The sequence below is a fragment of the Dryobates pubescens genome, chromosome 4 (genome assembly GCF_014839835.1).
Source record: "Dryobates pubescens isolate bDryPub1 chromosome 4, bDryPub1.pri, whole genome shotgun sequence".
Classification (NCBI taxonomy): Eukaryota; Metazoa; Chordata; class Aves; order Piciformes; family Picidae; genus Dryobates; species Dryobates pubescens.
The window spans coordinates 774920-798071 of NC_071615.1; the positions used below are offsets into that span (position 1 = coordinate 774920).

Below are 23152 nucleotides of genomic sequence, written 5' to 3' on the forward strand. Positions count from 1 at the left end.
GCCCCAGGGGAGCACCACGGGGCACAGCCAGCCCTCCTCCTGCAGTGCTCCCCGCTCTGCCCAGCCCCTCCTCCTCCCTGCCATCCCCAAAGCCCCTGAGCCTCTTTTCCCTGCAAGCATGGAGCAGACAAGGAGGATTAAATTCACACTTCAGGAAAAAAACCCCAACACAGCTGAAAAAAGAGTTTCACTCCCTGCCCAGCACAGCCTGGGCTCCTGACAAAGCAATATGCTGCAGGCCAGTGGGGCTCTGGAAAGCTCCCCTGCCTCAGCCCAGCCACCATGACTCCAATAACAATTATAAAATGTCCAATAAAAGTTGTGTGCAATGTCAGTGCCAATCTTGAAAGGCAGAGCTAAGTGGTGTATCAACAGGGAGCTTTATGGCTTCCTCTGCAGAGCAGGAGCAGTGTCAATAAAAGTCCTCCTGAGTGAAGCAGAGGGCAGTAAAGATTAAATAAACAGGATTCCTCTTGGAGTGCTGCACAGGCACCAGGGCTGCCCCTCACACTGGCAGCCTTCTGCTGGCCTCCCCTCTCTGCCTCCTCCCCTCCTGATGGAAACAAGTCTCTAATTGCAAGCTGTCAATAAAGAGCCAATTAGAGGCTGCTGGGAGGGATACATTTCCAGTAGGTCCTTAGCAGCCTCCATCCCTGGCTGTGCCTGGCCCCACGGGCTCCAGCCAAAGGCCCCCAGCACACACAGCTCTGCTGCTCTCACAGTCATGGGACCAGGGAATCAGGGAGTCAGGGGATCATGGAATCATGGAGTCATGGAACCATAGAGTCATGGAACCATGGGAATCCCAAAGATCATAGAATCATGGAATCATATCACAGAATTATGGAACCATGGAACCATGGAGTCATGGAACCATGGAACTATGGAACCATGGAACTATGGAACTATGGAACCATGGAACCATGGAACTATGGAACCATGGAACCATGGAGTCATGGAACTATGGAACCATGGAGCTATGGAACCATGGAACTATGGAACCATGGAATCATGGAACCATGGAACCATGGAACTATGGAACCATGGAATCATGGAACTATGGAACCATGGAACTATGGAACCATGGAACCATGGAATCATGGAACCATGGAGTCATGGAACTATGGAACCATGGAGCTATGGAACCATGGAACTATGGAACCATGGAATCATGGAACCATGGAACCATGGAACTATGGAACCATGGAACCATGGAACTATGGAACCATGGAACCATGGAGTCATGGAACTATGGAACCATGGAGCTATGGAACCATGGAACTATGGAACCATGGAATCATGGAACTATGGAACCATGGAACTATGGAACCATGGAACTATGGAACCATGGAACTATGGAATCATGGAATCATGGAACCATGGAATCATAGAACCATGGAACCATGGAATCATAGCATAGTAGGGATTAGAAAGGACCTCTGGAGATCATCAAGTCCAACCTCCAATATGTTTCTTGCCACAAACAATTGCAAGTGCAAAAGCCTCCCTGAAGGGCCCCTAGAGGAGCCATGAAGGTGCTGGAGGGCTCAGGGTGCATCACCTGGGGCCATGCAGAGCAGTCCTTGAATGTTAAAACTATACATTTAAATAATAACCAGAAATCCCTTCCAAGGGTGAAAGAGGTCTCCACAAAGGAACTTCTGCAGAAGATGGAAGCATTCACCCCAAGCCTTCCCCAGCTGCAGGATCAGCCTCTCTGCACCAGCCCTGGGCTGGTGCCTCTCTGCTAGCCTTATGATGGCAGTGGCAAGGGAAAGGAACCAGCAACACACAGGGAGCAGCCACACCAGTGCAGAGCACCCCAGAGCCAGCAGTGAGAGGCTGTGAATCATCTTGATTCACTCCTGACCTGCTGGCTGAGTCAGTTCCCCTGCACCCTGCCCCTGCTCTGAGAAGCTGTGCTCCAGCACACCACACACTGCTGTGCCCACTCCTGGCACATGTGCCACCTCCTTGCTGCAGGCTATGGAGCCTGTGTGAGGAGTCAGGGTCTGCAGCGTGGCCACCCAGGCTCCAGCCCACCCTGCAGCCCCCACACAGGCAGCAGCAGCGCTCTGACAGCCTCCCAACAGCCCTTGGATGAAGACAGGGCCCTGAGGCAGCAAACCCAGCAGTACCATTTTCAAGGACAAGAGGGAGAATCAGAGCAGAGAGAAGGGAGCCATGTTTCACCCTTGGGCTGGTGAGACCCTGGCCCAGCTCGCCCAGAGAGGTGCGAGAAGCCCCATCCCCGGGACAGGGGCAGGCTGTCAGGGGCTGTGGGCAACCTGCCCCAGCTGCAGCTGTGCCTGCTGGCTGCAGGGGCTCTGAGGGTCCCAGAGCAGGCTGGGATTGCGTGCTGGCTGATCTCACCTGGAAGAGGATCTGCAGCAGGCCGTGCAGGAGGCACATCCTGCGCCCCAGGAAGATGAAGAAGGGCACCACCAGCTCGATGAAGTGATTGACCAGGGCCTCCAAGCGGTGGAACCACCACGGGGAGCGGTGCAGGAAGTAGGCAATGGGGTTGGGCACTGGCTGTGTCTGCAGGGTGGAAGGAAAAAAAGACTCAGTCTCCCTCCAAGGCTCCTCCCTGCCACAGACCTCTTGGCCTTTCTCCTCACTGCTCTCCCCAGGCTGGCTGACAGCAGAGCCATCCTTTGCCTCAGGGCACTCGCTCCTGCATCGGGAAAATGACTTCATTCCATCTTCTGTTTCTGGTGTAAAACCCAAGGAATTTTTAAAGCAACCCCAAAAGGTTTTGGTTTCTCATTTCTCATCCTAACCAAATCCCAATTATTTCCCAGAGAAATGGCACACACAGCTTGAGCCACTGCTGCGTGGAGGAGAGCTGGAAGGGAGCTCCAGAGCTCACCCAGTCCAGCCCCTGCAGGCAGCAGGGACAGCAGGGACAGCCTCCCCTGGGGCAGGTTGCTCAGGGCCCTCTCCAGCCTCACCTCGAACAGCTCCAGGGATGCAGCCTCAGCTCCCTCCCTGGGCAACCTGCTGCAGTGTTCCAGCAGCCTCCTGGGGCAGAACTTGTTCCTCACATCCAGTCTCAATCTGCTCAGCTCTCGTTTCAAACCATTTCCTCTCATCCTACCACTGCAGGGCTCAGAGCAACCCAAGCAGACAGAGAAACCGAGGAAAACATCTCCCTGGGGGTCAGGCTGCAGGTCAAGCAGCACCAGGAATGGAAACCAGATTTCCAAAGGCTGGGAGATCCTCTTTCCCAAGTGCTGAAGCCTGAAGTGAGTGTGGTGGGAGAGCTGCTTTCCAGGAGGGTAATTGGGGAGAGGAAAGTGTAATCCCGCTAAGCACGCTGGATGGGTTTAAGGTATTTACATACTGGCCTTGTGACAATATTATTCTTCCACTGGCCTGAAACTTTTTGACACTGGGAGCTCTTCCACCCACTACAATAACTCTGCAAATTGTACAAAGGAAACCAACCCAAAGCCTGGGAGGTGAGGAACCACCACCCTCAGAGCGACCCCGCAGGCAAGCGAGCGGCCGAGCCCAGCCTAGCTGACAAGCTCCAACTCATCAGCCCTGAGAGCTGCCATGCAAAGGAAAATAAACAAGCTAAAAGAGAGGGAGGGAGGGAGAAGGGAGGCTGAAGATGCAAATTGTAATTGAAGGAGACAGCAGACATCTTTAAATTATTTGCAGTTAAATCACAAATACAAACAAAGCAGGGCAGGGGCTGCGCCGAGCGTGGCAGCCGAGCATGCTCCCCCTGCCAAACCCCACAGCCATTGTAAGCCCTTATTAGCAAAGCTGGGATTAATAAAGCTCTTGCCTGGGATGGGTTTGAGGCTGCTGTAGCCCCCTCAGGACAGGAGACCGCATCCTTCCTCCCTCGGACACCGGCGCCGGATGGAGCCCTGCCGGGGTCAAGCAGCTCTGCCAAGGCCGCTGCAGGGAGGGCTGGGGGGGGTCAGGGCTTCCCCCTCCCGGGGCAGCAGCCCCAGGTGCCACCAAGGAGCCTTCCCCTCCACGTGGGACCTGTTTTGAGTTAATCTGTTTGCTGGGCTGCTCCTGAGCATTCCCAGACTGCCAGGGAGGCTCAGAAGGAGACTTCCTTTTTTCCCCTTCATTTTTGACCTTGACCCCAGATTGCTGAGGATCCTCCCCACAGGGCAGGTTGCTCTCTGGGCTGCTTCTGTGAGCTCACTTTTCAAACCAACCCAGATGAGGGCTCTCTCCACTCTAAATCTTTCAGTTCAAGCCATCCCCCCTGCTCCTGTCACCACAGGCCCTGCTCAAAAGTCTGTCCCCAGCTTTCTGCTCAGCCCCTTGAAGCACTGCAAGGCCACCAGAAGGTCTCCCTGGAGCCTTCTCTTCTCCAGGCTGAACCACCTCAACTCTCAGCCTGGCCTCAGAGGGCTTCCATCTTCTCCCCTCACTGTTGTGGCCTCTTCTGTCCCTGCTCCAACAGGTCCCTGTCTCCCTGCTGGGAACCAGCTTTAGCTCTTGCCCCTGTCCCCTTCCCCTCCATCACAGGCTCACACTGATGCCCTCATTGATCAATGCCAACCACAATCCTGCTGGCTGCTGTGGGCTGGGGCTCAGCATCATCCCCTGAGGCTGCTGTGCTTCAGGGCAGAAGGAGAAGAGCCTTGTCTCTGGCTGCACTGCAGTGGGACAAGAGGCAGGAGAGCTTCTGGGCTCATGCTGCTGCAGCAGCCACGTCCAGGCTCACGTGGGGGCAGCCAGCCCTGCTGTGGGTTCATGGCCTTCAGCAGCAGCCTAAATCTTATCCTGAGGCAGAAATGTGGCACAAGGAGAAGCCAAGCACAGAAATCTGCCCTGGGTTAATAAGTGACCCCCAGGAGCTATAGCTTCACCATCCCTCACCTTATCAGCGCTGAGGCTATCAGGGTGTCACTGGGGGCAGTGCTGTCTGCCAGGGAAGATAACTCAAGTGACAAGCAGGACTGGGAGCCTAACCCAGCAGTGGCCACACCACAAACACCACAGAGTTCCTCAGTGTTTCTTTTGACAGGGGGAGAGAAATGCCTCTGATAAGAGCTGTGCTGGTGACAAAGCTCCTGGGGACACACTCGGCAAGGGACCTTTCCTCCCCACCGCTGCGGTGGCTTCTCCAGGGTGTAAACCATGAGCACATCAAACATGCCAGAGTGCTGCAGAAGTGACTCACATCTATCAGAAGCTCCTCAGGAGGCTGCTGGGGGAGGAGAGCTCTGTGTGTGTGTTCCTCCCAATGCCTTCCAGATGCTGTGGGAGGGTTTCCCGGGGAGAGCGCCGCGTTTGCTCGGGCAGGGGTGGTGAGGCAGGAGCAAAGCCCCAGAGCAGCATGTGAATCACTGAGCACAGGCACCGAGCACAGGCACCTGTGACGCTGCAGAGCTTCCTGCCTCCTTCCTGTGCCTCACTTTGCTGCCCAGGGCTGCCTGGAGCACCCAAAGCCCTGTCCCGTGGGTGCCGCTGAGCAGCTGGGGCTGGGGGAGAGCAGCTGGGACAGGCTGCAGGGGTGGGAGAGGAAACTCGCCCAGCACAGGCAGGCCCAGCGTCCTCCTGCTGCAATCACATCCTACCAAAGCCTAATTAGCACTTAATTAGGCCCCCCCTCAGGAGAGGAACCTCATGAAGTCCAAGCAGGGCGAGTGCAGGGTCCAGCAGCTGGGGAGGAACAACCTCTGGCAGCAGGACAGGGGAGGGAGCCCTGCTGGGAAGCAGCTCTGGGGAGAGGGAGCTGGGGGTGCTGGGGCACAGCAAGTTCCCCAGGAGCCAGCAAGGTGCCCTCCTGGCCAAGAAGGCAAAGGTGTCCTGGGGTGGATGGAGAAGAGCATGGCCAGCAGGTGCAGAGAGGTTCTCCCTCTCTACTCTGCCCCAGTGAGGCCACAGCTGGAGTGCTGAGGCCAGCTCTGGGCTCCCCAGGTCAAGAGGCAGGGAACAGCTGGAGAGAGCCCAGCAGAGGCTGGGAAGGTGCTGAGGGGCCTGGAGCAGCTCTGTGAGGAGCAGAGGCTGAGAGCCCTGGGGCTGAGAGCCTGCAGCAGAGCAGCCCCAGAGGGCAGCTGAGCAATGCTCAGCAAGAGATAAAGGCTGGGGGGCAAGGGGCTGGGGCCAGGCTCTGCTCAGTGGTGCCCAGGGACAGCACAAGGGGCAGGGGGCACAAACTGGAACCCAGGAGGTTCCATCTGAGCAGGAGGAGAAACTTCTTTGGTGTGAGGCTGCTGGAGGCCTGGAGCAGGCTGCCCAGAGAGGTTGTGGAGTCTCCTCTGGAGAGCTTCCAGCCCCCCCTGGGCACTGTGCCCCTGGGCAAGCTGCTGGGGGTGCCCTGCTGGAGCAGGGCTTGGGCTGGCTGATCTCCAAGGTCCCTTCCAACCACTGCCACGTGGGGACTGTGTGAAACATCACATCTGCATCAGGGCCCAGGGTAAAACATTCCAGCTTCACTTCTCCTGGCTCATGGCTCTGTGGATATTGAGCTGCTTTGCCAGGAGAAGCATCCCAGGAAGCAGCCAGGAACTCCCTGCACTGAGATCTCCTGACACCCAGACACAGAACACAGCTCCAAGCCAGACACAAGGCAGTGAGCAAGGCCAGGGCAGACGCAGGGTGAGAAGCACAGAGCAGGGCCCTTGTCTCCAACAAGCCCTGCCTGGCCCCCTGTGCAACACAAAAGGCTTTCAAAGGGGAAGGACCCAAGCCCGCGGCTCGCAGCCCCCAGCTTTATGTGGCAGCACAAGGTGCAAGGCAATAAAACCTTCCTGCCTCCCTCACACCTCCAGGGGAAAACCCCCAACAGCCCAGCAGGCTGCAGGGCAGGGTGAGAGCAGGCTGGGGCACATGAATCCCACCATTCACAGGGCAGATTTGTAACCTGTGATTCGGGGGGCAGGGGGGACCCAGGGACACGATCGGGGGCTGCCGGCTGGGGCTGTTCTCTGGCTTGTATCGACCGGGTTTTACGAGGGGCTGCTAACAGAGGCTAAAAATATGCCCAATAAAGTGGGGGCTGTGTTCTGGTGGCTTGTTTTCCTTCTCCCTAAGGGGTCTCTGGTTTAATTATGTTCTTAGTGAGAACCATTAAAGTGCTAAGTACCTGAAGACTCCTAATTTACTGAACTACAGGCTCCTAAAACCCAACAGAAGGCCATTATGCACCGGAGCAAAGGCTCTTCTCTGGGGCTGTAAATGCTCCTGCTTTCTCCTCTCAGCCTCCCAGTCGCTCTGGCATCGCACAAAGGCCAAGGCAGTATTTAATCCCGGGCTTAGATAGCCCGGCCCGGCCCGGGGAGCTCTCCAGGCTCTCCTACACGTGTGCAGCAAAACAAGCCCCACATTGTCCTTGAACAACCCCCAGCTCCGGCAGGGCTGGGGACGGTGGCGCTGCAACGGGAGCTGCGCAGGGCTGCTGCGGAGGGCTGCTGCACAGGGCTCCTTGCACAGGGCTGCTGCACAGGGCTGCTGCACAGGGCTCCTTGCACAGGGCTCCTTGCACAGGGCTGCTGCACAGGGCTGCTGCACAGGGCTCCTTGCACAGGGCTCCTTGCACAGGGCTCCTGCGCAGGGCTGCTGCGCAGGGCTGATGCACAGGGCTGCTGCACAGGGCTGCTGCGCAGGGCTGCTGCGCAGGGCTGCTGCACAGGGCTGCTGCGCAGGGCTCCTTGCACAGGGCTCCTTGCACAGGGCTGCTGCGCAGGGCTGCTGCGCAGGGCTGCTGCGCAGGGCTGCTGCGCAGGGCTGCTGCGCAGGGCTGCTGCACAGGGCTCCTGCACAGGGCTCCTGCACAGGGCTGCTGCACAGGGCTGCTGCACAGGGCTCCTGCACAGGGCCTCCTGCACAGGGCTGCTGCACAGGGCTGCTGCGCAGGGCTGCTGCGCAGGGCTGCTGCACAGGGCTGCTGCACAGGGCTGCTGCACAGGGCTGCTGCGCAGGGCTGCTGCACAGGGCTGCTGCACAGGGCTCCTGCACAGGGCTCCTGCACAGGGCTGCTGCGCAGGGCTGCTGCACAGGGCTGCTGCACAGGGCTCCTGCACAGGGCTGCTGCACAGGGCTGCTGCACAGGGCTCCTGCACAGGGCTCCTGCACAGGGCTTGCTGCACAGGGCTTCCTGCACAGGGCTTCTGCACAGGGCTGCTGCACAGGGCTCCTTGCACAGGGCTGCTGCACAGGGCTGCTGCGCAGGGCTGCTGCACAGGGCTGCTGCACAGGGCTGCTGCGCAGGGCTGCTGCACAGGGCTGCTGCGCAGGGCTGCTGCACAGGGCTCCTGCACAGGGCTGCTGCACAGGGCTCCTGCACAGGGCTGCTGCGCAGGGCTCCTGCACAGGGCTCCTGCGCGTCCCCCTGGGGTATGGCAGTGTGAAGCTGGAGGGTAGGGAAGATTCTGTCCCCTCCAGATCACAAATGAGGAGCCCAAGGAGTGCACTGGGGGGGAAGGGACCTTTGAAGGTCATCTAGTCTAACCCCCTTAGTTAGCAGGGACACCTGCAACTAGATCAACCCAGTTGCAATGATGGCTTTGTACCTTCCTCCACACTCACAGGATGTGTTGTGTTGGAAAGGACCTCTGAAGGTCCTCCAGTCCAACCCCCCAGCAGTGAGCAGGGACATCTGCAGCTAGATCACAGAATGGGAGGGGTTGGAAGTGACCTCTGAAGATCACCTTGGGGCTCAGAGCCCCGAACACCTGATCTGGAATGGCTCCAGGAATGGGGCATCTACATCTCCCTGGGCAGCCTGGGACAGGGTCTCAGCACAAAAAATTCCTTCCTTCTGTGCAGCCCAAATCTGCCCTTTAGTTTGAAGCATCATCCTTTGTCCTCCTACAAAGTCTTCCTTCTTGCCCCCCTGAAGCACTGAAAGGCCACAAGGAGCCTCTGTGGCACCTGCTTGTTCATCACAGCACCTCCACCACTCAAACCCACTTGGAGTCCTTCAAACACCAGCAGCAAGTTATGAATCAGTGGGTTCCAAGAGCATCAAACCCAGCACTCTGCTTGTTTGTGTAAGGCAGCTCTTGGTTTTGACCACCAGAAGGCTGCTTGGCATCAACATTACACAGCCAGCAAGGGCAACCTTTCCAAACCTCACCTGGGCTGTGCCGCACAGAGCAAACCATCCCTGCTCCTGGACACTCTGGCTGTCACCCTTTCTTCTTCCATGGAAGGGCTCCTGCTTAACCAGAATACCCCAATCTGAGTGTGCCTGGAGGCAGGAAAACCTTGGAAAGCAGAAGGAAATGGAGCAGCACCAGGTATGATAAAAGGAACCAAGTGCAGGGAAGGACTCAGGGGGGCTGGTGGGAGAGAAGCTGGGCAGGAGCCAGCAGCGAGAGCTGGCAGCACAGAAGGCCAAGGGCAGCCTGGGCTGCACCCAAAGCAGCATGGCCAGAGATGGATCCTGCCCCCTCCCCTCTGCAACTGGAGTGCTGTGTCCAGCTCTGGAGCCCTCAGCACAGGAAGGACCTGTGGGAGGTCTCTTCCAACCCAAGCCATTCTATGACTGTAAGTACCTGGTGAAAAGAAAGATGAGCTTGGCACAGAGAACGCTTCGGCAGTGACCTGTGGGCAGGGGGCTGCTCCAGAAGTGGAAAGAGGCAGAAGCCTTTGGCACAAGGTGAGAAGAGTCACAGGGTTGTTTAGGTTGGAAAGGACCTTCAGGGTCATCAAGTCCAACCACTGAAGAAGAGCAGCAGCCTGGAGAACCAAAGGTATGGCTGAATGCTTTCAAGAGGCTTTGCAGGAGGCACAGATGAACTTCAAGCGCAGCCCTTCGGCTTCCCACGGCTCTGAGGCATGAACTCATCTCAGCTTCAAAGGGAAGCTCTCAGCTCTCTTCTGCTTTGGACCAAGAAATGAAAAGGAATCTCCACCACAGAGCATAATTTGATCAAGGTGATCCAAAGGCTGTTTCTCTGCCAGTCTGCTCTGCCTCACATCTTGACCCTTCCTCCTCAGGCATCTGCAGATCAAAGCTGCACTTCCCCAAGCCTGAGCCACAACAGCTTCCCCACCCTGTGCAGAAGAGCAAGAGGCAGCGAGCAGAAGGGAGATAAAGCTGGTCACAGGCAGCTGCTGAGAAGTGTGGCAGGATGTGTGTCTGGACTGGAGGCAGCCCATCCCCTGCTGCACAGCAACCGACAGCTCCTCCAGCACAGCCTTCCCCGGGGCAGAGGCGACGGTGAGCTGCCGCTGCCCCCCGGCCAGGCTTGTGGCAGGCACTCAGCAGGCTGAGCCTCGTGGTGGCTGTGCACCAAGGCACACCTGCAGGCAGGGGGGCAGAGAGGAGACTGAGCAGCAAACTGCTCATCTTCTCCTGGGGGCCCCAGTGGTACCTTGTGCCGCCTGCACTTTACAGACACCCTCAAGGGCACGAGGCTCCGTGCCCAGGATGCTGACAACTTGCACACAGAACAGCCAGGACCAGTTAAACCCAGGCCCTTGGAAACCTTCCCAGCAATTATTGTTCCAACCAAAATGAAATGAGAAGGAAAGAAGGAAAAAGTTGTCTCTGAAAATGCACCAGGAGCTAAGGTCCAGGTGGCTCACAAAGGGTCAGCTCTCCAGCAACACAACATCACAGTCAGTAAGTCTCGACCACAGACTCACTCTGGAAAGGCTGGGAAAGACCTTCAGGATCAGCTAGTCCAAACCTGAATCCAGCACTAAGGAAAGACCTTCAGGATCAGCTAGTCCAAACCTGAGTCCAGCACTAAGGAAAGGCCTTCAGGATCAGCTAGTCCAAACCTGAGTCCAGCACTAAGGAAAGGCCTTCAGGATCAGCTAGTCCAAACCTGAATCCAGCACTACCAAGCCCCTTGCACAGCCATCACCCCCAGCACCACAGCCACACAGCTCTTCAGTCCCTCCAGGGAGGATGATTCAAGCACTGCTGCAGGCCAGGCCCTGACAACCCTTCTGCAGCAAAGAAATTGTTGCTCCTGTCCAGCCTAAACCTCCCCTGGGGCAATCTTATCTCAGTCTGTCCCTTGTTCCTTGGGAGCAGAGCCCAACCCCACCTGGCTCCAACCTCCTTTCAGGGAGCAATGAGGTCTCCCTCAGCCTCCTCTCCTCCAGGCTGCACACCCCCAGCTCCCTCAGCTGCTCCTCCCCAGCTCTGCTCTCCAGACCCTTCCCCAGCTCAGTTGCCCTTCTCTGGTCCCACTCCAGCCCCTCAAGGTCCTTCTTGGAGTGAGGGCTCCAAAACTGACCCCAGCACTCCAGAAGAGGCCTGAGCAGTGCCCAGCAGGGAGGGACCATCACCTCTCCAGCCCTGCTGCTGCAGACACAGATCCAGGAGAGCCAAAAGTCACCCATCAGATCTTCCTGGGCAGTCAATGGCAATATTCAGTGCACAGCAAACCAGCCTGGGATCTGCCTGCTGCAAGCCAGCCAAGGAGCTGTGTGTTTGACTCAGTGCCAGCACCAGCATGAACTGCTGGCAGCCCAGCAGAGCCGTGGTGCTGTGCCACGCTCCCCAGGGCCTCAGCAGATTGAGAACATAGATTTTTACTTGATATATATATATATAAATCTGCTGTTTCATTTTTAACTCCTTTCCTCAGCCAGCCCTCCAGCTACAGGGCTTTGCAAAGCTGAAGCAGGTCCTGCCTTCCTTCTCCTGGCTGAGGGAAGCCTCAGCAGTCAGAAGGTAAAGGCAGAGGAATGATTCACGTCTGGGCACCGCGTTGCTTGGCTTGGATGGTTGCACTTGTGGCTACCAACCCTGGAGGGGAAAGGGGCTGGGGAGAAGACTCTGCTGTGCAATTTCATGCCTTGGAGATATAAAACATCCCCAGGAATCTCTGTTTTCCTGTTCCTTTCCTGCGAGGTCACCAGCGGAGGTGAAACCTTCCTGCCGCACCCATGACACCAAGCCAGGTCCTGATCATGAGCTACTGCGTCCAGCTCTGGAGTCCTCGGCACAGGAGAGACAGGGACCTGCTAGAATGGGACCAGGGGAGGCCACAGCCATGCTGGGAGGGCTGGAGGCCCTCTGCTGTGAGGCCAGGCTCAGAGAGTTTGAGTTGTTCAGCCCAGAGAAGAGCAGGCTCCAGGGGGACCTCCTGGTGGCCTCTCAGTGCTTACCGAGGCTGATCAGAAAGCTGGGGACAGCCTTGTGAGCAGGGCCTGCTGGGACAGGACAAGGGGGTGGCTTGAACTGAGAGGGGGAGATCCAGACTGGAGAGGAGACATTTTTGGCACTGAGGGTGGTGAGACCCCGAACCAGTTGCCCAGAGAGCTGGTGGATGCCCCATCTCCGGAAGCATTCCAGGTTGGGTTGTTTGGGGCTCTGAGCGAGCTGCTCCAGTTCAGCTGCCCCTGCTGGCTGCAGGGGCTTGGACTGGCTGAGCTTGAGAGGTCCTTTGCAAGCCAAACCATCCCATGAGTCCACGACTGCAAGAGGCACCCCTGGGTGAGCCCAGCAGGGTGAGGATGCTGTCCAGCAGGGGCACACCGAGATGAGGGACTCCTGAGTTCCAGCAGGTTGGGTGGGGGCAGAAGGCTCTTCAGCTGCACTGTTTGCCTTTCCAGGCTTCAGCCCAGCTCCCAGCCAGAGCTGTCCCTCTCCAGTGACACAGAGCACATTTCCAGGGCCCCCAGCACCCCTGTTTATTGACACTGCTCCTGCAGGCCCTGCCTGCTCGCTGCTGCTGTGCATGGAGTTAATTGGGGATCCATTACAGATTCACCTATTTATTCTGGACATTCTTGGAGGGCTCCAGAGCTAAAATTACACAAGGAGCCACTGAACTGTTCAGGCTATTTATTTGTTCAAAAGCCCTTCAAAATAATTAGTGGAGCCTGGAACAGACATCTTGGCTCTGGGAGGTGGGGGCAGCAGAAGCTGGTGCAACCAGTTGTGGGTCACTGCTGCCTCTGGGGAGGAGGTTTGCTTATGAAGAGCACCAGGGAAGGGGCATGTCTGCTCTGGGGAGTGGAGCAGGCTGGAAGGTAGGGCTGTCAGAAACAGGGCAGGAAGTGCTGGCCAGAGAGGTCCCAGCCCAAAGGCAACAGGGGAGCTGCAGCAGCCCTTGAAGCTGAGGGAGTTGGAGTTGTCTGGCCTGGAGAAAAGAAGGCTCCAGAAAGACCTTGTGGTGGCCTTGCAGCACTCAGAGGCTGGTCAGAAAGGTGGGGACAGACTTTTGAGCAGGGCCTGCAGTGACAGGACAAGGGGGCATGCTTTGAACTGAAAGAGGGAGATCCAGACTGGAGAGAAGGAAGAAATGTTTACAGTGCAGGTGGTGAGAGCCTGGCCCAGGTTACCCAGAGAGGTGGGAGATGCTCCATCCCTGGAGCCAGCCCAGGGCAGGTTGTTTGGGGCTGTGAGCAGCCTGCTGTGGCTGGGGCTGTCCCTGCTGGCTGCAGGGGGGTGGACTGGCTGAGTTTGAAAGGGCAGCCTATGACTCCAGCCCTGACACCCAGCTGCCATCAGATGCTGCTCTGCTGCTGTCTCCTGCCTGAGGTTTCCCGACACAGAAGCACACTCCCTGGCTGCTGCTCCCTGCTGGAGCTCCCCTTCCCCGGCAGATCAGGAGCCTGGCTGCTCCCCAGGATTTTAAGCTGCCATTTAAGAACATATTGCCAAGGTGATCCTTTAATTGGCCACTCTGATGGCTCTCGATTAGAGCAGACAAGCTCTGCCGCAGGAGGCAAGCCCTGGCGGCAGCACTGACAGCGTTTCAGAGCAAGGCAGCCCTGCTGTAGTTGTGTGACGCTTGTCCATGTATAAATAACTCCATGCAAAGGAAGGTACTGAGTGGAAACTCCAGTTAAAATGTGATCCCCGGTGGGGGCAAAGCTCTGCAGTTGCAAGGCAGCTTGCACAGGAAGATTAACGACCTCAAGCAGGCACAAATTTATGAGGTGAAAGCCTCTGTAATCCCCGAGACAAATGACAGCAAAGCTGGGAGTGGGCAGCTAGAGAATGCCTCTGCCTGCTTCAGGTGGCCTCTGCCTGCTCCAGGTGGCCTCTGCCAGGCTGCATTTTCTTTTAGCACAAGTCACTTCTGGGTTCACTTAGCCTTTCCTCCTGCAGGCCAGAGCTATTGCTCTGTACAGGAGCATGAGGATGCATTGGCCAGCTCCCAGCAGGTCACACCTCACTGAGCAGCCCAGGAACAGCCATGCTGCTCCAGCCTGCAGATAAGGAGCTGAGAGGAGACAGAGCCAGGACACCACTTCAAGCATTTATCATCACTGCATCACCCAGAGCTCCACCAGCAAGTGGACTGAGAGGCCAGGCTGAGGGAGCTGGGGCTGTGCAGCCTGCAGGAGAGAAGGCTCCAGGCAGACCTCACAGCAGCCTGCCAGGACCTGAAGGGCTGCAGGAAGGCTGCAGAGGGACTGTTCCCAAAGGGCTGCAGGGACAGGAGCAGAGGCAATGGTTTGGAATGAGAGCAGAGCAGATTGAGATTGGATGTGAGGAACAAGTTCTGCCCCAGGAGGCTGCTGGAACACTGCAGCAGGTTGCCCAGGGAGGTGGCTGAGGCTCCAAGCCTGGAGCTGTTCCAGGTGAGGCTGGAGAGGGCTCTGAGCAGCCTGAGCCAGGGGAGGATGTCCCTGCTGCCTGCAGGGGTTGGCCTGGGTGAGCTCTGGAGCTCCCTTCCAGCCCAAACCCTTCCATGATTCCCAACAGCAAACCTCTTCCAGTTCCTTACTCTGCCTAAGCACAAAGGATGTCAACACTTCATAGGATCATCAAGGGTGGAAAAGACATCCAAGATCAAGTCCAACCTTCTACCCAACACCTCCATGACCACTGCACCACGTCCTGAAGTGCCACATCTCCTTTCTTGAACACCTCCAGGGATGGGGACGCCACCACCTCCCTGGGCAGCCTGTGCCAGTGCCTGACCACTCCTGCAGCAAAGAAGTGGTTCCTAATCTCCACTCTGTGACAAAGTTCTGATGCCAACAGATAGAACCATAACTACCTGAGGGTCACAAAGGTGTTTGAAACTCAATCTAAGTACTGGAGACACAGCTCACAGGCTGCCCTAAGCAGCTGAAGGTGAACCTACAGCACAGAGGATGGTCAGAAGAGGCTAAGCAAAACCCATCTGCCTTGCTGGAGAAGAAGCACAGACCTCCTGAATGGCCTTGGCTGGAAAGGCCCTCAGAGCCCAGCAGGTCCAACCATTAAGGAGGCAAGTTTACATTGCATTAAGAAAAGGCCCATGTCCCCAGAGCTCTCCCTGCTGAGGCTCTGCAGGCAAATGCCTTCTGGCTCCCTGGGACCTGCTGAGAGCTCAGCTGAGAGCAAGTGCAGCAAGAGCCTGCTGACAAATGTGGTCCTCTGTCCCCCTGGGAGCACCTGGAATGCCTGTGGGGACTGTGGCAACAGCCAGGTCCTTCCCAGCCTTCCTACTCTCCTCTCCCCTTCCCAGCACAGGAGGCTGATAGTTCTTTCCTCCTGGATAGATGGAAGGGATACCAGAGCTGGGGGGGGGGGTCATGGATCTGCCCTCCTCCCAGCCAGCCAGCGTCTGCCATCTGCACCAGAGACCCCTGCAGCACAGCTGGGTCCCTTCTCCCTACCTGGGGATGTGCTTTGAAAGGCAAATCCACTGCTGCAGACAGAGGGTGGAAGAACATCTTCCCACACATCATTGCAACCACAACATCTGCCCAGGCAGCCCCAGGCACCCTGGGCTTCACCCACCCACAAAGGCACCACAGCTGCTCTGCCAGGGCTCTCCTTGCTTCACTTTCCCCCTCCCCCCTTTCTAGAAGCCCAGTGCTAAACCCAGGGCTGCAGCTCCTTCAGAAGACTCTGTTATTGGTGGGCACTCCTGAACCTGATGTGCAGGCCAAGGAACACATGGGCAAAGGCTGTGGGTGGCAGGGGGCAGCGGAGCCCCCGGCTCCTGCCCCTGCTTGGACTCAGCAGTTTACGCTTGGGCTGGGTTGGGGTTGGTTGGTTGTTGCTTTTGGGGCTTGTTTCCCCCCTCAACTTAAGGCACACAGTGAGACCTTTCATAACCTTGCTCACAAAGGGTAAATTGTGCCATCAGGAGCTGCCTACCTGGATGGTGGTTTGAATTCCCCCAACTGGAACACCACATCCAGCGCCGGAGGGGGGAACCGGGAGCCACTGCGCCTCAGCTGCCCGGGGGCAGAGCAGGCTCAGCACCTCCTGCCTCCAATGGAGGCAACCAACCAGCTGCACTGGGAGAGGAGACACCAGAGGATCACAGAACTCTTGAGGTTGGAAGAGACTTTTAGTATCACCAGCTCCAGCTGCTCCCCCACTTGCAGTGCCACCACTCCTGCTAAGCCACCACCACTCCAGAGCACAGAATGAGCCAGGCTGGAAAAGCCCTTCCAGATCATCCAGTCCCACCTCTCACCCAGCACCATCTGATCAACTCAACCATGGCACCCAGTGCCTCAGCCAGGCTCTTCCTAAACACCTCCAGGGATGGGGACTCCACCCCAGGGCAAATCTCTCTTGCTGGGAAGAATTTCTTCCTCACCTCCAGCCTGAACCTGCCCTGGCACAGCTTGAGACTGTGTCCTCTTGTTCTGCTTCTGGTTGCCTGGGAGAAGAGCCCAACCCCCACCTGGCTACAACCTCCCTTCAGGGAGTTGGGAGAGAGCAAGAAGGTCTCCCCTGAGCCTCCTCTTCTGCAGGCTAAGCAACCCCAGCTCCCTCAGCCTCTCCTCACAGGGCTGTGCTCCAGGTACCCCTCCCCAGCCTTGTTGCCCTGCTCTGGACACCTTCCAGCATCTCAACATCTTTCCTAAGCTGAGGAGCCCAGAGCTGGACACAGGACTGGACACTGCCCCATGGCCCTCAGCACCACAGCTTACTCCTGTTCACCTGGAGAAAGCCTGTGGGGCAGGGCCTGTTGTGACAGGACAAGCAGCAGTGGTTTGAAACTAAGAGAGGGAGACTTAGACTGGGGAGAAGGCAGAAATGTTTGACACCGAGGGTGGTGAGACTCTGCCCCAGGTTACACAGGGAGGTGGCTGATGCCCCATGCCTGGCACCATCCCAGGCCAGGCTGTTGGGGGCTCTGAGCAGCCTGCTCTGGTTGGGGCTGTCCCTGCTGGCTGCAGGGGGGTGGACTGGATGAGTTTGAAAGGTCCCTTCCAACCCAAACCCCTCTGTGAAGTGACCTTTTGCCTCCAGATCCCTCTAGCACCTCACTTGAGTAATGGCCTCTGCTTGTGCCCCAAGCCCTGCTCCTTTCTGTGCTTTTATGAAACCCAACCCAAGAAATACTCTGTTTTCTACCCAGCTAAATCCCACCCAACAGGAGTGCTGCTCCTTTGTGCCTGGGGGCTGAGTGATGCCCTCACCCTCGGCCCCAGCTGGAGCGCTTGCAAATCAACGTTAGGAGTGCGATTGCCAACCTAAGCCAAGTGCCTCATGCTTAGTGAAGCCTTTTGCCTCCTTTCCTAACACCAAACAGCACCTTGGGAGCAGCAGCTTGAGCCACCAAGAGCTGGCAGCCCCTTTCCTCCAGCCCTCCGTGCCACATGCCCTGTGCTGCTGGGGGTTCACCTGTCCAGTTCTGGGGCTCCCAGCAGAGGAAGGACATTGAACTGCTGGAGCAGGCCCAGAGGAGGGCCACAAGGATGAAGAGAGGGCTGGAGCACCTCCCCTGTGGGAATGGGCTGAGGGAGCTGGGGCTGCTCAGCTGGAGAAGGCTCTGGGGAGACCTTAGAGCAGCCTTCCAGTACCCAAAAGGGTTAGAAGAAGGCTGGGAAGGGACTTTGGACAAGGGCCTGGAGGAACAGGATGAGAGGCACTGGCAGCTTTAGACTGGAGATTAGGAAGACATTCTTTATAGTGAGGGTGGTGAGATGCTGGCACAGGCTGCCCAGGGAGGCTGTGGCTGTCCCCTCCCTGGAGGTGCTCAGGGCCAGGCTGGATGCAGCCTGGGCTGGAGGGAGGGGTCCCTGCCCATGGCAGGGGGCTGGAGCTGGGTGAGCTTTAAGGTCCCTTCCGACCCAACCCCTTCTGTGATTCTATGGCTCTGTGTTTACCTGGGGTGGGTTTCAAGGCTGGATTTATCCCCTGGTCCCTCCTGCTGGCACCAGCCCATCACCCCTGGGAGAGGCAGGGGCCTGCCCCGAACACTGCGCCCATTGATGCCGCGGGGCTGGGCGGCGGCGGGGGTGCTGGGGGTGGTGCTGGGGGTGCTTGCTGGGTGTTTAGTATTCCCCATCAGGCAGGGCTGTTTCTCCTTCAGCCTGCCTGTCAGTTAAGCCTGGGGCTGTTTATTTTAACGGCCACTTGTGGTCCAGCCTGGTGCCAGTTGCGCGCCGCCGCTGGCGCAGAGGCAGCGCCGGGACCCGGCCCCCGGCTCCCCCAGCACGGCCGGCAGCCAGGGCTGCCCCAGCCTAATGTGAAACAACTGAACTCTGCCAGCACTCCCAGCTCGACTTTAACCCTTCCTAGGGAGGAGAAGGGCTCCCAACCCAGGGCTCAGCGGCAGATGTTGTCCCAGCTTCTGTTCCCCACCCAAAGCCTCGTCCGCTGCTCCTGCCCCTCGAACCTCCTCAGCAGCAAAAGCTTCTGCTGGAGTGATGACCTGAGAGCTGCCAGCAGAAGCCTGAGCTGCTCAAGGAAGCAGTTTGGGGGGGGAAGAGGATTCTCACTCCTGTTATGGATTTCTCACTACCCAAGGGCAGAGCACACTTCTGGGAGTGAGTGAGACCAGCACTGGTGAGAGCACATCTGGACTCCTGGGTCCAGTTTTGGGTCCTTCACTCCAGTAAGGACAGTGAGAGGCTGGAGCAGGTCCAGAGAAGGGCAACTGAGGTGGGGAAGGGTCTGGAGAATAGCTCTTGTGAGAAGCAGCTGAAGGACTGGGGATGCTCAGCCTGTTTCTCTCAACAGGCTGAGGAGAGACCTGATCCCCCTCCACAGCTCCCTGGAAGAAGATTTGAGCCAGGTGGGAGCTGGCCTCTTCTGCCAAGGAACAAGGGATAGGACAAGAGGAAAGGTTGTGCCAGGAGAGGTTTAGGTTGGACACTAGGACAAATTTCTTCCCCAAAAGGGTTGCCCAGGCCTGGCCCAGGCTGCCCAGGGCAGTGGTGGAGTCCCCAGCCCTGGAGGGGTCTCCAAGCCCTGGAGCTGTGGTGCTGGGGGCCACGGTTTGGTGGTGCCCTGGCAGTGCTGGGGCAAGGAGGGGACTTGTCTCATCCAACCAAAAGGACTCTGTGATACAGGGATGCCCTGGGGCGAGCTCTGGGGTGCTCTGTACCTCTGCCCAATGCAGCCTTGGCCACCAGCATGCCCCCTGCAGCTGTGACCCAGTGACACCAGGCCAGGCCAGGCCAGTGCACACCCTGGCCCTACAACAGCATCCTGGCTTCAGCACAGCCTCCCTGGAGCCTGCACCTCAGCACCAGCTCCTGCTGCTGCCCAGCAGCTGGGAAGATGCTAAAACATTAAATAAACTGTGGCCTGCAGCAGAATTACTCATCAGTTTTGATTGCCTGGACAGCCTCCAAGATGCTAATCAAGCCCAGACTCAGGCATCTCCCAAACTGATGAGCAATCACATTCTGCCAGTGCAGCTGGACAGCATTACTTGGGAGCTGATCATCTCACCCAGGAGGGAAGGTGGCTTCCCCCCATTGATCAGCCTGGCAGAGAGGGAGCTGGGAGCACTAGAGAGGACCTGCACTGAGCTGCTGCAGACTCACCACACCTCTCAGCTCTCTGTCCTAGGTGTCCTGACAAGGATCACCTCTGACCACCCCAGTGGCAGTGACCACTGCCCTTCCACAGGCCACCAACACCATGCTGGTCCTGATTTGACAGCAAACTGCTCCCAGTACCAAAGCAGCATGGGGGGAGGTGAAGCAAACTGCTCCCAGTACCAAAGCAGCATGGGGGGAGGTGAAGCAAACTGCTCCCAGTACCAAAGCAGCATGGGGGGAGGTGACAGCAAACTGCTCCCAGTACCAAAGCAGCATGGGGGGAGGTGTTCTGCTGAATTCTGCACACCCAGAGGTCCTGCTGAGACTGCACCTTCAACACTGGGGTCAGTTTTGGGCTCCTCAATACAGGACAGACCTTGAGGAGCTGGAGCAGGTCCAGAGAAGGGCAACCAAGCTGGGGAAGGGTCTAGAGAACTGGGCTGGGGAGGAGCAGCTGAGGGCCCTGGGGGTGTTCAGCCTGGGGAAAAAGAAGCTGAGGGGAAACCACCCAAAGCCAATTCCCCACCACAGGAGGACCTCAGGCAACCAGAACCTCACTCTCTGTGACTACCTTAAAGGAGGCTGGAGCCAGGTGGGGATAGGTCTGCTCTCCCAGGTAGCAAGACCAAAGGGAACAGCCTCAGGTTGCACCAGGGGAGGTTCAGGTTGGACATGAGGAACAATTTCTTCCCCAGAAGGGCTGTCAAGGCCTGGCCCAGGCTGCCCAGGGCACTGCTGGAGTCCCCATCCCTGGGGGAGGTTTCAAAGCTGTGGTGCTGAGGGCCATGGACTTGCTAGTGTTGGGCTGATGGTTGGACTTGATGGTCTTGAAGGTCTTTCCCAGCCTACAGGAGTCCATGGTTCTCTGTTTTCCATGGAGAGCCATCCCCAGCCTGTGGAAGTGCTTGAACCTGCTGGTTGCAGCTACTGGCACTGGCTGTGTGGGACAATGATTAACAGCACCCTGCTAATGGCAAAGCACAGAGAAAATCCAAGCACTGCAGTGCTCAGAGCCCAGATCCACTTGTCAAGGATTTGTTAATGGGAGGAGATTCAAGGCAATGTGACCCTGCTGGGTTTGCACAGCTCTGAGATCAGAGCTTTCCACCAGGAGTCAAAACCTGCCAGGGAAATCATTTACCAGTGGGGGAGAAGCACCCTGGGTGTTTAACAGGGATGAAATGTGTCTGGGAGGATCAAGTTTGAAGTACTCAGCGTGAATTTCTTGCTCTAAATGTAAGCACCCACAGCTCCAACCACCTCCTCCTCTGTGCTTTGCTCATCTGGGTCAGTTCTTCATGGCCAGTACCCCTCTGGCTTCATCAGCCTCTAGGAGATAGGAGAGGTTGGGCTCTGCCAGCCCTCCCTGGTGTCAGCACACATCTGGCTGCCACACAGAGCCAAGGCTCCACCACCCTGTGTCCTCCCTCCAACACAGCAACAGATTTGAAGTGATGATCTGAACAGACCAAGAGGTGAGGCCAGAATTCACTGTGTGCAGCTCCACCTCTCCTAGGTGTTGGATGTGTGACTGTAAGGCCTGAGTGAAACCTCCCCTGATGTCCCTGACCCTGGGCTGAGTCACCTCCTGCAGCCCTGGCTGCCTGGAATGAACAGAGCAGCTCTGATCCCTGCATCCTCATCCCACCACATCTGCAGCATCTTTATCAGCCTCTGGAAGCAGATAAAAAGTGGCATCTAGATATGGGCAGAGAACTCAAATCCCTGAGGAAGAGACCAGCTGCACCACCTCAGCCAGGGGACCCTCTCCTGCCTCTCCCAAGGGCTTCTACTGAAACAAGAGATGGAGCTGGAGGATCATAGAATCACAGAACCAATTTGCTTGGAAGAGACCTTTTAAGGTCACCCAGCACTGCCAGGGCACCACTAAACCACAGCACCACATCTCCATGGCTTGGAAACCCCTCCAGGGGTGGGGGATCCACCACTGCCCCGGGCCAGACCTCGACAGTCCTGGGGAAGAAGTTGTTCCTCATGTCCAAGGGGAGGAGAGGGAGGAGAGGGAGGAGAGGGAGGAGAGGGAGGAGAGGGAGGAGAGGGAGGAGAGGGAGGAGAGGGAGGAGAGGGAGGAGAGGGAGGAGAGGGAAAGGAAAAAGGAAGAGGAAAAAGGCAAAAGGATGAAACTACCTGTTTCAGTGTAGGGGAACAGGGGATGGGGATGCAAGCAGGGGGATGGAGGTGCAAGCAGGGGGATGGAGGTGCAAGCAGGGGGATGGAGGTGCAAGCAGGGGGATGGGGATGCAAGCAGGGGGATGGGGATGCAAGCAGGGGGATGGAGGTGCAAGCAGGGGGATGGAGGTGCAAGCAGGGGGATGGAGGTGCAAGCAGGGGGATGGAGGTGCAAGCAGGGCGGCAGCTCAGCTGCTTCCCAAGAACACTGTGGCAGCACACAGGCGAAGCTGCAGCGGGCTCAGCTCCGAGGCTAGTTTGAAGCCTTGCTCCTCGGTGCCAGAGCTGGAATCAGGCCCAAGTGTGGGGAGGAGGGAAAAAAATAATAACCAGGCCAATTGTATATTTCTCCTAGAAATTCCATGTCAGAGAGGGGCTCAGGACTGGCACTCAGGGGCTCCAGTTTCAATAAATCAACAGAGTGTGCAGGGGAACAGTAGCACAGCTCTGCCTCTCCGCTTCCACGGTGCAGCCAGGTAAAGGCCCTGGGAAGCCCAGAACAAAATGCCCATTCTTCCCTCTGCTTGGCAAGGGGACAAATTGCTTTCTGCACCTCTCTGCCTTGAAGGACTGGTTATTAAATACAGCCTAAGCTGCCTTCCCAGCCCTGCTTAAACCAAGGACAAAACAAAAGCAAATGCCACTGTCCACCAGAAGTTCCAAGAGCAGAAGGGCAGCGGCAGGGTGAGGACACCCCCAGGCAGGACTCTGCCTCCCCAAGGATTCAGACAGTCTGGATTTGCAAAGCCCTGCAGCCCTCTCACACTGGGGCAAGGACAGGGACTTGCTGGAGAGGGTGCAGCAAAGGGCTGCAAGGATGCAAGGATTCCAACCCACCTGGATGTGTTCCTGTGGGACCTGCTCCAGGTGCTCCTGCCCTGGCAGGGGGTTGGACTGGGTGATCTCCAGAGGTCCCTTCCAGCCTCTACCACTCTGTGCTTCTGTGAGACACTGCCCAGCCCTGCCCCAGCTTTGCCCAGGGATTCAGTGATGATTCCAGCTGTCCAAGCCCAGGCCTGAGCATCTGACTGCCAGGAAGGAGCAAACAAGAAGGTGAGAGTGAGCTCAGAGCTGCCCCAGCTCTCATCCCACATGTGTTTGCTGGCTTCCATTCTGTTATTTGGAGAGCAGTTTGTCCATGTCTGGGACCCAGTTCTGCTGAATGCTGTGGAAACAGCAAGGAAGTGAGAGAGGAGAGCAGGAAGCCTCCAGGAGACACAGCAGGGAGGGAAGGAGCAGGGGAAAGCAATGTGGCTGAAATGCTGCCTTCAATCAGGGCTGCCTTCAATCATCACTGTATTAACCCAACAGCAGGGAGCAGGACAGCAGA

The 23152-nt window shown here is 57.4% G+C and overlaps 1 protein-coding gene across 1 annotated transcript in view; it reads right to left on the minus strand.

The window, feature by feature from the left end:
- LOC104297406 (lipase maturation factor 1) overlaps positions 1–23152 on the minus strand; it is an 81397-nt gene that overhangs the window by 53875 nt on the left and 4370 nt on the right. Inside the window, exon 5 of the mRNA XM_054180225.1 lies at positions 2374–2541. Coding sequence (XP_054036200.1) covers positions 2374–2541 — 168 coding nt within the window. The remainder of the gene's footprint in view (positions 1–2373; positions 2542–23152) is intronic.